Below are 13097 nucleotides of genomic sequence, written 5' to 3' on the forward strand. Positions count from 1 at the left end.
GTGAGTGCGGGTGCCAACGTCACTTTGTGGTCATCACTGTCCCCTGCTCCCCAGAGCCTCGCAGAGTCCCTGGCATGCGGAAGGCTCTCGATAAATATGTGCTGAAATTGCAAATGAGGAAATGAGCAGCAAGGGAGCTGCGGACAATGGCCCAGTGGGCCGTCCACATTGCAAGAAGGCTGTGTGTGCTCAGGCTGGAAAAAGAAGCAGCTTTTGTGTGAGAGTCCTCAGCCCCAGTCAAACACGAGGATGCGAGTTTGCGTTTCTATATTTATTAAAACACACTTAGCTTCTCTTTCTTTCTCTTTCACTCCCGTTGTCTCCATCCTTAGGAGGCAGAGGAGAGCAATGCAAGGAATTAGTCAATCCTAGTAGGACTCCTGGCTCTGCCACCCACAACTTTTGGGGCCTCGGTTTCCTCATCAATAAAGTGGGGATAGTAATGTCAACTATCAAGTGCCTGGCGGAGGGAGGCGTGGGTGGGCACACAGTGGGTCCTGGTCTCTTGCCCGTGTCTTCTGTTAGGCCACCGAGGGGGCACAGCCCTGCTGCCAAGCTTGGCTGAGTGGGAAGGCCTGGTGGCTGCAGTGGCTGGAACAGCAGTTCCCAGAGGGGCTCAGGAAGCCCAGGGCTGGCAGCCTGCTCCCTTTCCCCAGCTGTGTGGTGGCACCCTGCCAGCCTTCCAAGCCTGCGGGCAAGTCTCGGGCCCCTGGCTGTCCCAGTTTCTGCCAACAGCCGAGGGACCGAGCGTGAGTCACTGCATCAGCACCGGATTCCCACAGCTGCCCTTGGACCCGCAGGACGGACGGGATTAGTAACTGGATCACAGGGCCCGCCTCCGAGAGTGTCCGAGGCTCAGGACTCAGGGCCGCCGTCCCTGCTGCAGGCGGCCTCGGCGCCCGCCGCGCCAGCATCCTCGGGCCTTACCTGCAAAGAGGAAACGGAGGGAGAGGGATTTGCCCACAGTGTCGCTGAAACTCAGTGGCAGAATGGGGACTGGAACCCACATTTTCTACCTCCTCAAACGTTCACCCGTTTGTTCTTTCTCCCTTCCTCCCTCCCTTCCTTCCTTCCCTCCTTCCTTCCTCCCTCCCTTCCTTCCTTCCCTCCTTCCTTCCTTTCTTCCTTTCTTCCTTTCTTTTTCTTCCTGCCTTTCTTTCTCTCTTTCTTTCTCTCTCTTTCTTTCTCTCTTTCTTTCTTTCTCTTTTTCTTTCTTTCTTTCTTTCTTTCTTTCTTTCTTTCTTTCTTTCTTTCTTCCTTTCTTTCTTCCTTTCTTTCTCCCCTGCTTTCTTTCTTGCTTTCCTTTTCTCATTCATATTCTATGTCCTAGCTCTAAAAAATATATCTCAATTCTGTCCACTCTCCCTCCTACCACTGTCACCCCTGTGGGCCCAGCCACTGATACAGGTAGTTCTCACCTGGACAGCAGGCTCTATCCAATCATTGTCACACAGCAGGCAGGGGGGGGGCCTTTTTATTTTATTTATTTATTATTTTTTAAATAATTCTTTATTGTTGAAAGTATTACATATGTCTCCCCCCCACCCCCCCACCCCCCGCCACTGACCCCCTCCAGCCTACCCCCACCCAGGGGCCTTTAAAAAAAATAAAAATTAGACCATGTTATTCTCTTTACGCATTCTTACACTTTCCCATCTCATTCAGAATCAAACTCCCAGGAGCCAGCAAGGCCTCCGGATCCTTGTTCCTACCACTCTCCCCTCACCCACTTGGTCCCAGTCACATTGCCCTCCTCAGTGTAGATTCCAGGTCAGTCCTGCCTCGCAGCCCCCTTGTGTGCTGCTCCCTGTGACGGGAACACTTGTCCCCACACCCCTTCCACCCTTCCCATCTCGGGGCGGGGCGAGCACCCGCTCCTCGGAGAGCCTGGTCAAAGCAGCTTTCCCACCCCCACGCCACCAGCCGCTCTCCAGCCCACCACCTGCCTCACTTCCCGACGCATGCGGCTGCATTGCCATCAGGACGTTAGCTCATTTGCTTACTTGTGTATCCACTGAAGCCCCTGTGAGAGCGGATGCTCCCTGAGGCAGGGTCTTGTTCTCCATGGGGACCCAGACCCTACAGAGCCTCTGGCATAGAGGAGGTGCTCAACACGTATTTCCTGGTTGGATAAATGAGTGAATGAGTGAGTGAAAAGATGGAACAATGGAGTTGGTGGATGTGAAGGGAGAAGGGCTGATCTTGAGAAAAAATTATTAAGAAAAAGTCTCCTTATATTTCCTCACTCGTTTACACGTCATCTGTGAGTTGTGCCCTCCTCCTGTCTCCTCTGCCCCCTCCGCCTAGTGGCCCCCTGCTTGCTGCTTGCTCTTTCTTGCTACTAACTCACCCTATTCTAAAAACAACAAAACAAAACACACCAAAAAACGACTTCACACTTAGGGGAATGACGGAACACTCCCATTCAAAGCTTTTATTTTTAGCTGCCTTCGAAGGTTAAAGCCAAGCAAATGAATAGCTAATGGTGGAGCCTCTGCCACTAGTGAGATTGGGCGGCTGTCTTTACTCCCCGACATCACGGTCAGGGTGCAGCGATCCCGCTGCCTCAGGTGAGGGCTAGGAGCCTACCCCCCCGCCCGGCTGGACCGCATGGTCCTCTGGATTATGCCGGTCTCTGTCACCTCACTCCCCGCCCTCGCCCACCACTTTCCCAAGATAAATCAACCAGGTCAGTCAACACGTTTTGATGAAAAAGAAACAAGTTAGTCTTTTGACTCGACAAAGTGGGCCTTTCTCAAGGCAGAGGGGCTGGGGCAGTCCGGAGCATGTGGAATAAGCGCCGCCGGGTGAAGACAAGGCCCCTTTTGTGTCCAGGGACAAAGATAGAGTGTCCCGGCAAGATGGGGCCAGGGCCTTTCCAACGCCAGCTCCGGCAGCCTGGATTGGCTGGCCATCAGACAAGTCCACCCCGTGACGGGGCCGCCCAGGCTCCCAGCCACCAGCCACCACCGCTCTTCCCTTCAGCAGACAATAGGGTGGGAGGGAAATAAATCATGAAACCAGACTGTCTGTCCTGTCCTGGCCACCTGGCACTCATGGAGTTGGGAATGTTTACATTCTACAGACCTGGGACTCGCGGGGTCAAGGGGCCTCGAGGTTTCCTCTGCCTTTGGAGATGATCAGATTCCTTGGGTTTGGTTCCGGGTTGGATGACCTCGGACAAGTCACCCCACCTCTCTGAGCCTCTGTTTCCCCATCTGCAGAATGGCACAGCAATAGTTCCCCTGCAGCTGTTGTGTCAGGTCAATGAGATGGCATCTCTAAAAAACAAGGCACCTGCCTGGCACAGAGAGGAACTCATTGTGATGCATGGCACTTTACAGTTTATATTTCACTTTACATCTATTATCTCATTATACGCTCAGAATACCACCTCCTCAGGAGGCAGGACAATCACCCCACTGACTAAAGAAGACACTGAGGCTTGAAGGAAATTTGGAGAATTCGAACTCCTGGGGAGTGGAGGTATTCTGGAAGGACACCGGCAAGGTTATGAGTGGCACAGGCTGACAGATCCTGAGATGGTAAAAGAATCTTTGAGGCAGAAATATTGAGAGAACAGAGACCACTGCTGGGTCATACCTCAGGGCCTTTGCACATGCTATGCCCACTGCAGGAAATGCCTTTTCCTCTTTTTTTTGGCCAGGTTAATGCTGCCTTGCCTTTTAAGACTCACCTTTGCCTAGAAAAGGAGAAAATTAACTTTTCATTGGGAAACCTTTGTACTGTTTAAAATGTTTGCTCAGTAAAATAATTTTTTAGTGAAATATTTTGTTGCATGTGTTTTATTTGCTTAACTGATACTTACTGATCACCTACTATTCATCAGACATTGTTAAACAGAAGAGATCCTGGCCCCCGGGGCTGAGGTTCTGGCTCAGCGGTTCTCAGCCACGGACACATTGGAAATAACTTGGGGAGCGTTAAAATCCCCAGTCCTTGGCCCCACCCCAGGCTCCTGAGTCAACTGGTCTGCTGTGGGGGGCGGGGATTTTAAACAGCTTCAGTGTGACTCCAGTGTGCAGGGGGAGGTGAAGAACCACAGGTTTGGGGAGGAGACAAGTGAGCAAAAGGCACATCAGGCAGTGGTAGGAGAGCTTAGCAGGGACCAGGGCCCAGCGAAGACGGGGCTGCTGTTTAAGACAGCTTGCTTAGAGAGGCTGCTCAGGGAGGGGGCAGTGGAGCAGGATGGACCCACAGAAAGTGAGAGAATGAATCATGGGAAACATGGGGCAGGGGAAGAGGGGAGCAGCCAGGGTAAGATTCTAGAGGAACAGATAGGATCTTGGCCAAGAAAAACTTTGAAACTATTGCTTTCATGGATCTTAAGCTGCAGCAGCCTGGTTCCCTCAGGCCTGGAGGGGTTAGTGCTGGGCTGAGGACCTGGCTCTCTTCCTCCTTCCCGGCTCTAACTTCCTGGCAGACCCTCTTACCCTGGCTCTTGTAACCCAGTGGAAGGGGGCAAGGAAAGCCTGATCCAAATATTGGGATCGTCTTCACCTGTCCCGCTGTGTTCATATGGGATCAGGACCAGCCCCTCCCTCCTTCTCGCTCACCACCCCCACCCATAGAAGCACGAGGCTTAAAGGAGAGGGGAAGGTAGAGGCATCCATCAGAGGTCAAGGAGCCCGACCCCATACCTTGATGAAGGTGTGTCCTCTCTGAGCCTGGGCTGCTGGACCCATCTGACCGGGGGGCTGCTCCGGCCTCACAGATGAGGAGCAGGTGGGGCGTGGCCAAAGGCGGAGGGCAGAGCCCGGTCTGTAACGAGGCCAGGAGCACCATTCAGCGTGACTGCGCTCCGTGTCACCTTGTGCGGTGGGACTCGGAGGCTCAGACTCTCAGAGTCCTCAGTGTTAGAGGAATAAATTAGGAAGTTATTTCAGAGTCTCGCATTCGAGTCGTGTTCAAGTAACACAGAAATGTCATATCGTTTTAGCAGCGCAGATTCGAATGTTGTTCTCCGACGTCTTAGAATATTGTAGCAGGACGTTATGTAATGTTATGTGTTAGAATAGTATGTTGCTTTAGAGTGTTAGATTAGACTGTGGGTTGGGAATGGGCTGAGATGTTGAATTAGAATATGAAGTTGTCCCAGAATGTATTTCAAGGTTATAATAGCATATTAGAGTGTTATATTAAAATACCGTGTCAGAATGTTTTGTTAGTATGTTTGCTTAGGATGGCATGTTGAATCCTAAAATCAAAAGCCGATTCATGGGCCCTGGCCGGTGTGGCTCAGTGAATAGAGTGCCAGCCTGCACACCGAAAGGTCACTGGGTTGATTCCTGATTCAAGGGCACCGTATCTGGGTTGCAGGTTCGATCCCTGGTCTTAGTAGGGGTGAGTGTGGGAGGCAACCAATCGATGTATCTCTCTCACATCAATGTTTCTCTCTCCCTCTCCCTCCCACTCTCTCTAAAAAAATTAGTGGAAAAATATCCTTGGTGAGGACTGAAAAAAAAAAAAAGCCAGGTCATGGGATTTGGGGATGCTTTGATGGGGTACAGAATGATGCCTGGCCTGGGAATCTTGGAAGGACTGGATTGGGGTCCCCCTCCTAGGGCCTCAGTTTCCCCACTTTAAGATGGGCTGTTGATAGTGTGCCCTCTAAAGCCTCTCTCACACTGACTTTATGGGACTCTGTGGGCTGGAATCTCCCCCTTTGCCTCCACCCTGGGCAGGAAGTAAGAATTCCCGTTAACAATGAGTTTGATCTTATCAGGGAATGAATTACTTTCTGGGAGTAAACAGCTTCCTCACTGACAGGAAAAGTAAGAAGATCAAGTGACCAGGGTGAGAGAAACTCCAGGCAGCCAGACCTGGAGCTTGGAGCCAACTGCTCACTGAGGGCACAATAGGCCCTCCCCAAGGATGAACCAGGGTCCCTGCCTCCCCCACTTCCAGGGGACACTCCCCACACCCTCTCACCTGCCAGCCCTCTCCATACCCCATGACTGACCACAGTTCTGGGGTCCCCACCCTTGGCTAGAGAGGGGAACTGCTGACTTCTACCCACCCGCCCCCACCTTGGCCACATCCCCATCATCTCGCAGTTCTGCCCCCTTCCCTATGTGGGTTAGGCCCCTTCAGAAGTAAGCCTTGAACAGGTGGTTGGAGCAAAAATACCCTGGGGCTCCTCAACCCCAACCCTTCCTGGTCCTTACTCCCGAAAAGAAAAAACAAGTGATGCCAAGGTGCCCTGGGAAAATTCTCTCGCTCACACATACTCCGTTGCATACATTTCCAGAGTTTTCAAGCACCCCCACCCAGACAGTCCAGTGGTCTATGACCTAAGACAGTGGAGCGGTTGAGAGCATGCCCAGCAGATCAGCTCAGGACCACGAGTGCTCTTGTAAAAGCCACTTCCCCTTCTGACCCTGTGTCCTCAACTGCAAGAGGGGGTGAGGGCTTTGGCCTTATTGGGCATCGTGGCAGGACCTTGAGGTCATGTCTGCACAGTATTTCACTCAGCACTCAGCACCTGTCAAGTGGCAAGGGCACTGAGCTGGTTGAGATTCAGATTGTCTAGACCTGGGCACACCCCATGCCCTCGCCCATGCCTCTAGCCTAGGCTCGGGGCCCAGCCTCCCTGCAAGCTCCAATTTGGAGAATAACATCCATTCCCACGGTCATCCTAAGGTGAAAGGGGAAATCCGTAGGAGAAAGTGAGCAGGAGTCTTTGGTTTGGAAGGAGGCTTTGCTAGGAAGCTGGCTGTGAGCACAAGGTTTTTGCTGAAATAAGTCTGTTGATACCTGCAAGGGCATCTGATAAGGCAGACAAGGCCCTTGACTCTTGGAGTTAAGAGGCTGGGCAAGATTCTAGCCTCTCGTTCTTCAATGGCTGACCTCTTTCTATCTCAGGACGTAAGTCATCTGTAAAATGGGGCTTAAAAGGGTACTTCAAATTGTTAGTTACAAAATAGCCACGGAGATGTAAAGCACAGCACAAGAAAAAGAGTCAAGCCTGGCTCAGCGGATTGAGCGCTGTCCCATGCACCAGGAGATCGCTGGTTTAATTGCCGGTCACGGCACATGCCTGGGTTGTGGGCTCTGGCCCCAGTGGGGGGCATGCAGGAGGCAGCCAATCGATGGGCCTATGTCTCTGCCTCTTCCTTCCTCTCTCTCTAAAATCAATACATTTTTTTAAAAAAAAAAAAGAAAGAAAAATACTCAACAGTACTGTAATAACTATGCATGGTGCCAGGTGGGTACTGGAATTATCAGGGGGATCACTTCATAAATTATATAACTGTCTAACCACCATGCTGTGCACCTGAAACTAATCTATATATATAAAAGCCTAAGCAACCAGCTGACTGGCCAAGTGGCTGGTAGCTATGATGTGCACAGACCACCAGGGGGCAGATGCTCAATGAAGGAGCAAAAATCACAGGCATGGAAACATGGAACAGACTGATGAATCTCAGAGGGAAGAGGGGAGGGGGGAAGGCGGAAAGAGATTAACCAAATATCTAATATGCATACTAGAGGCCCAGTGCACGGATTCGTGCACCAGTGGAATGCCTCGGCCTGGCCTACGGGGATCAGGCCGAAGCCGGCTCTCTGACATCCCCCGAGGGGTCCCGGATGGCGAGAGGGTGCAGGCCAGGCTGAAGGATCCCACTGGTGCACAAATCCGTGCACTGGGCCTCTAGTGTAAAATAATATTGAATGTCAACTATAATAAAGAAGAAAGACACTTCTTTTACAGACCATTGTAAGAGTCAAATAAATGGTTAAACTTTTAAATCCAGAAAGGGCCATAAGACGCCTTATGTAGTTATGGGGTTGGAGAATGAAAAGTATCACGATGAAATGGAGAAGAAAGGGAAGAGTGAAAAGGGAGGGGGAGGGAATAACATAGAGGAATTGCACATACGGGCAGTCCCTGGGACAGTCCCCAGGGCAACTTACAGAAATGGTATGTGGTTGAGCAGTCAACAGATTTAAATGTAATACCAGCTGTGCCATTAGCTTGCTATATGACCTTCATCTGGCCACTACCCTCTCTGGGCCTCAGCATCCCATAGGTAGCATGAGTCAGTCAGATGAGATGACATTCAATGAGGCACCCAACCCTAGGCCTTCAGATTCCCTTAGTGCAGCCACAAGCCCATGGTTCCTGGAAGCACTTCATGGGGCTCTGGGTGCTGGAATCTCCCCCTTTGCCTCCTCCTGGGCTGGAAGGGGAGACTTGAGTTGCCCACAATTTCTGAACACCTTCATTCTCAGCTTCATGATTGGCCCAAAGATGGCAAAGGAAGGATCTCAAACTCCTAAAGGAAGAGTTGAGGGCAGTCCGTGGTCTGAGGCTTGGTGACAATTCCCAAATTCTACTTGTCTGCTTTTTCTGTGGTCACTTACTGGAAACAGTGGGAATTGAGCAAATGTGTGCTAGACACAGTACCTGGCACTGAAGCAAAGCAATGAACAATATAGATCCAGTCGTTGCTGTCACGGGACTAGCATTCAGGGAGTGGAATAGACAATACATCAGAGCTCTGTTGTTTGGTACGTATATGTTTATTATTGTTATACTAGTGGCCCAGTGCACGAAATTCATGCATGGGGGGAGGGGGATGTTCCTCAGCTCGGCCTGCACCCTCTCCAATCTGGGACATCCCTCTCACAATCTGGGACTGCTGGCTCCTAACCACTCACCTGCCTGCCTGCCTGATCACCCCTAACCACTCTGCCTGCCGGCCTGATCGCCCCCAACTGCCCCCCCCCCACTGGCCTGCTGGCCCCCAACTACCACCCCCTGCCAGCCTGATTGCCCCCAATTGCCCCCCCTGCCAGTCTAGTCACCCCCAACTGCCCCCTCCCCCTCCTGGCCTGATTGCCCCTAACCACCTCTGCCTAGGCCCCGCCACCATGGCTTTGTCAGGAAGGACGTCTGGAAGGTCTCCCAGAAGGTCTCCTGGTCTAATTAGCATATTATCCTTTTGTTAGTATAGATTTTCTTGTTGAATTGATACTTTTACCAGTATATACTGTCCTTCTTTGTCTTTTGTAACAGTGTTTGGCTTAAAGTTTATTTTGTCTGATATTAGTATAGCTATCCCAGCTCTCTTTTCATTACTATTTGAATGGACTATCTTTTACTATCTTTTCACTTTCAACTTGTTTTGTCTTTGGATCTTAAGTGAGTCTCTTGTAGACACCATATAGTTGAATATGTTTTCTTTTTATTTTATTTACTTTTTAAATATTTTTTAAAAATCTGCTTTGCCAATTTATGCTTTTTGATTGGAAAGTTTAATCCATTTTCATTTAAAGTGATGACAGATAAGGAAAAACTTACTCTTGCCATTTTGTTCTCTTCTGTGTTTTATCGTTCTTTTGTCCCTCATTTATTCCATTATTGCTTATTTAGTGTTTAGTTGATTTTTTTGCAGTGATTTTTTTTATTCCCTTCTCATTTCCTCTTGTGTATCTCCTATAGACATTTAAAATATCTATAGAGATATTTATAAAATCTATAGAAATATATTCTATAGGTAATTAGAAATATCTATAAAATTGTAAATTTTTAATGGTTATCATGGGGATTATATATCACAGCCTAAAATTATATCAATCTAGTTTGAATTGATACCAACTTAACTTCAATTACATACAAAAATTCTACTTCTATACAGTTCTGCCCTTTCTCCCACTTTATGTTATTGATGTCACAGATTAAATTTTATATGTTGTGTACTTACTAACATAGATTTATAATTATTTTTATTCATTTGTCTTTAAATCTTGTAGAAAACTAAAAGTACAGGTATAAACCAAGATTATAGTAATATTTGCTTTTATATTTACCCAAGGATTTACCTTTACCAGAGATCTTTTTTTTTCATACAGCTGGAGTTACTGTTTAGTATCTTTTTATTTCAATCTGAAGGCTTCCATTAACATTTCAAATAAGGCAGATCTAGTGATAACAAACTCCCTAAGCTTTTATTTTCCTTGAAATATCTTAATTTCTCCCTAATTTTTAGAGAATAGTTTGCTGGACATAGAATTCTTGAGAGGTTTTCCCCCATTTCACGCTTGAAATACATTCTCCCACTGCCTTCTAGCCTTCAAGGTTTATGCTCAGGAATTGGCTGATAATCATATTGAGGATCCTCTGTATGTGATGACTCACTTCTTGCTGCTTTCAAGATTTTCTCTTTGGCTTTGACTTTTTACAAGCTAATTATAATACAGTTCAGTGTGGGTAGTTAGAGTATGTACTTGGAGTTCATTAAACTTCTTGGATTTGTAGATACATGTATTTCATCAAATTTGGAACGTTTTACCCATTATTTCTTCAAATATTCTCTCTGTCCTTTTCCTTCCTCCTCTTTGGGACTCCCTTAATACATATATTGGCCATTTGATGCTATCCCCCAAATGTATTGGTCTCTGTTCACTTTTCTTTATTTTTCCTTTCTGCTCTTCAGATTCAATCATTTCAGTTGTCCTGTATTCAAGTTCACTGATTCTTTCTTCAGCCTGCTTAAACGTATTGCCCATCATAGGCAGCAAAATGGCAGACTAGGAAGTCCAATCTCTTGTCCCTCCTGCAGAAGCATCAAAAACAACAAAAGCAAAAGCAAAAGACTGCACTGAACTAATACAGGAGCTCTAGGAAACAGTCAGTGGTTTATAGCAAACCAGTGCACATCCAATCAAGATGCCTGGGAGAAAAGATTATGGGTGGACACAGACAATACCATGCATGGACCCAAGTATCTGTGTGTCTATAGTTCCCCTGCAGCTTTCATGAGCAGTGTCTGCTGCTCTTCCCGCCTGAGATCCAAGTTAGACAACACAGGGACAAGTCCTCAGGCAAACCTCATCAGGTTAGAATGTTGCAGATAACCTGGTTTGCCACCTCTGATTTGAGGGAGGGAACTGGGGACTGGGCTACCACCTCCTCCAGACCGAGACCACCATTGTGCCAGGAAGAGAATGGAACAGGAGCTGGTAAAACCACCACAAAATGTTTCCTACTGCTTTGAAGGTGGCCTTTTCTTGAATGGGTGTTCATTTGGTTGTTGTAAACCTTTGACTATTTTCCAAAGTGCCTATATTCGTTCAGTCCAGTTTCTGAGTTTTTATTCTTGTTTTCTGATGCTTCCGTGGGAGCAATGAGAGCTTAGAGCTTCCTCGTCGGCCATTCTGCTGTCCTAGATGGACAGTACATTAGAAACACTCAGATGCCTAGCTGCACAATACAGGGAAACGAGCAGCATTGCTGGTGTGAATGTGTCCAGGGCAGAAGCTGCTGCAGATCATGGGAATCAGGAGCGGCCTTAGGGAAAGGATGATTTTTGAACTGAAGGAGGAGAAGGAAAATGCCAGGAAAGAAACTGAGAAAAGCGCAGGAGCAAAGACAAAGGCCCTGAAGTAGAAAAGAACCTGGTTTGTCCTGGGCCCTGTTGGCAGGCGGAGGTGCCTGAAGCCGGGAAAGCCTGGGAGCCGAGCAGATAGGGCCTGGGGCCAGGACGTGCAGGTGGGCTTGACTCCATGGTGAGTTTCAAGGACCAACGAGATCTTATGATTTTTGTTTAAAATTCCAAGGTGGTTTGGGAGGTAAGGCCTAGAGTGGAAGCAGGGAGGCCAGTGAGGGGGCGGATGTAGATGCCCTGGTGAGAGATAAAGCCGGTCTTGGAGTTGGGGGCTAGCTCCTGGCAGGAGTCGTGGTGAGTCTGAGAGTTTCATGGGAACGGCCTGGCAGCATCCCTGAGGGCTTTCGGAGATGGGGTAGGGAATACCTCTGGCCAAGTCAAACCAAGTCTGGTGCCGGGGCAGGGGAGGGGGCTGTTTTTGCCCTGTGGACTTCTTCTGAAGTTCTGTGCTCTGCCCCTACCAGCTGTGCCTTTGTTCAGGGAAGAGAAGACAAGCTGTGACCCTGGGGTCCGCAGAAACAGCATCTGAAAGATCCATGTTATTTGAACAGGAACTAGACCACTCGGAAGATGGAGAAGCTGGGGCCCAACAAAGGGGACGTGGCTGCGGCCTCACAGTGAATGGGCCTCCTCCTGCTGTGGTGAGTCAGGGACTGACTCATTCAGTTCCTGCTGAGTTTGTGGAGTCAGCATTCTCAGTGTGTTTGTGGTTAAACACAAGGATTCCAGAGTCCTGACCCTCAGAGCCACAGTGTGATGCTGTGCAAGCTGCTGCCCCTCTTGGAGCCTCAGTTTCCCCATCTGTACCACTGAGGTGATACCAGTCCCCACAACATTGGGTCATCGTGAATTCTGTGAGCTAATGTGTACAAAGCACTTAGCAGGTACCGGGCTCCTCGTCCGTGTTGTATGTGCTCAGGAACTGATCTTTGCAAGGACGTTGCTCATCGCTGTGATAACTGCAATCATTAGCAGGGGAGCCCCGCAACAATTTCAGGTTCCCAGCAGAACCACAGAGTCCAGCCTGGTCTGGCTTGGGAGAATGTCAGAGGGAGGGATCCTTTTTTCTTGTTCCCTCTGCCTTAGCCACAGAGCTCACCTGTTCCCAGGCCCTGCAATCCACCTCATGTTGAAAACGAGACGTCACGGGTCACAGAGAAGAAAAGAGAACCTGCAGGAGAGAGGACTAGGAATGATTACACCCAGGTCTCGTAGGCAGGTGGCATTTGCGCTGGACCTTGTGGTTAGGTTGGAGCCATGCATGCTAAATTGCACAGGTGCATTCTGGGGGAAGGGAGGAGCCTTGGCCAAGGTTTGGGGGTAGAAAAACGTGTCCTATTCCTTCTGGGTAGACAGAAAAGGAGTGGTTTATTTTGGCCACAGTGGTGTTTTTGATGGAGGGTGAGTGGTAGGCTGTGGCTAGGCCATGGGTGCTGGGGTAGGGGAATTCGGTCTTTACTCTGCAAGTGATGAGGAGCTGTGACTGCTCCTGAGGAAGGGAAGACCGTACTCAGAGCTGGGCTTGGGAAGACCGTTCTCTCTCAGCCCTACCCAGGCCCGAGCCTCCAACCCCCCAGGGCCGCCGCCGTGGTCTAGGCCAGGGATGCTGAGGCCTAACCTTGGGCAGTGAGAGTGTGGATGGAAGGAGGTTCCAGATAAGGTGGTAGAATCAACAAGGCATGA

General features: G+C 49.2%; 1 protein-coding gene across 4 annotated transcripts in view; it reads right to left on the minus strand.

Moving 5' to 3' along the window:
• Positions 1–259: 259 nt before the first annotated feature.
• Positions 260–13097, minus strand: part of LOC308523141 (KRAB domain-containing protein 5-like) — a 180745-nt gene continuing 167907 nt past the window's right edge. For 2 of the 4 annotated variants that reach the window (XM_081096836.1, XM_081096838.1), the window contains one exon: positions 260–927. In XM_081096836.1, the coding sequence (XP_080952962.1) occupies positions 856–927 (72 nt within the window). In that variant the 3' untranslated portion in view covers positions 260–855. Of the gene's footprint in view, positions 928–3661; positions 4783–13097 lie in introns of those variants that run through there. The other 2 variants (XM_081096833.1, XM_081096834.1) reach the window with 1 other exon arrangement.

This window comes from Myotis nattereri, assembly GCF_964212035.1.
Source record: "Myotis nattereri genome assembly, chromosome: 8".
NCBI classification, from domain to species: Eukaryota; Metazoa; Chordata; class Mammalia; order Chiroptera; family Vespertilionidae; genus Myotis; species Myotis nattereri.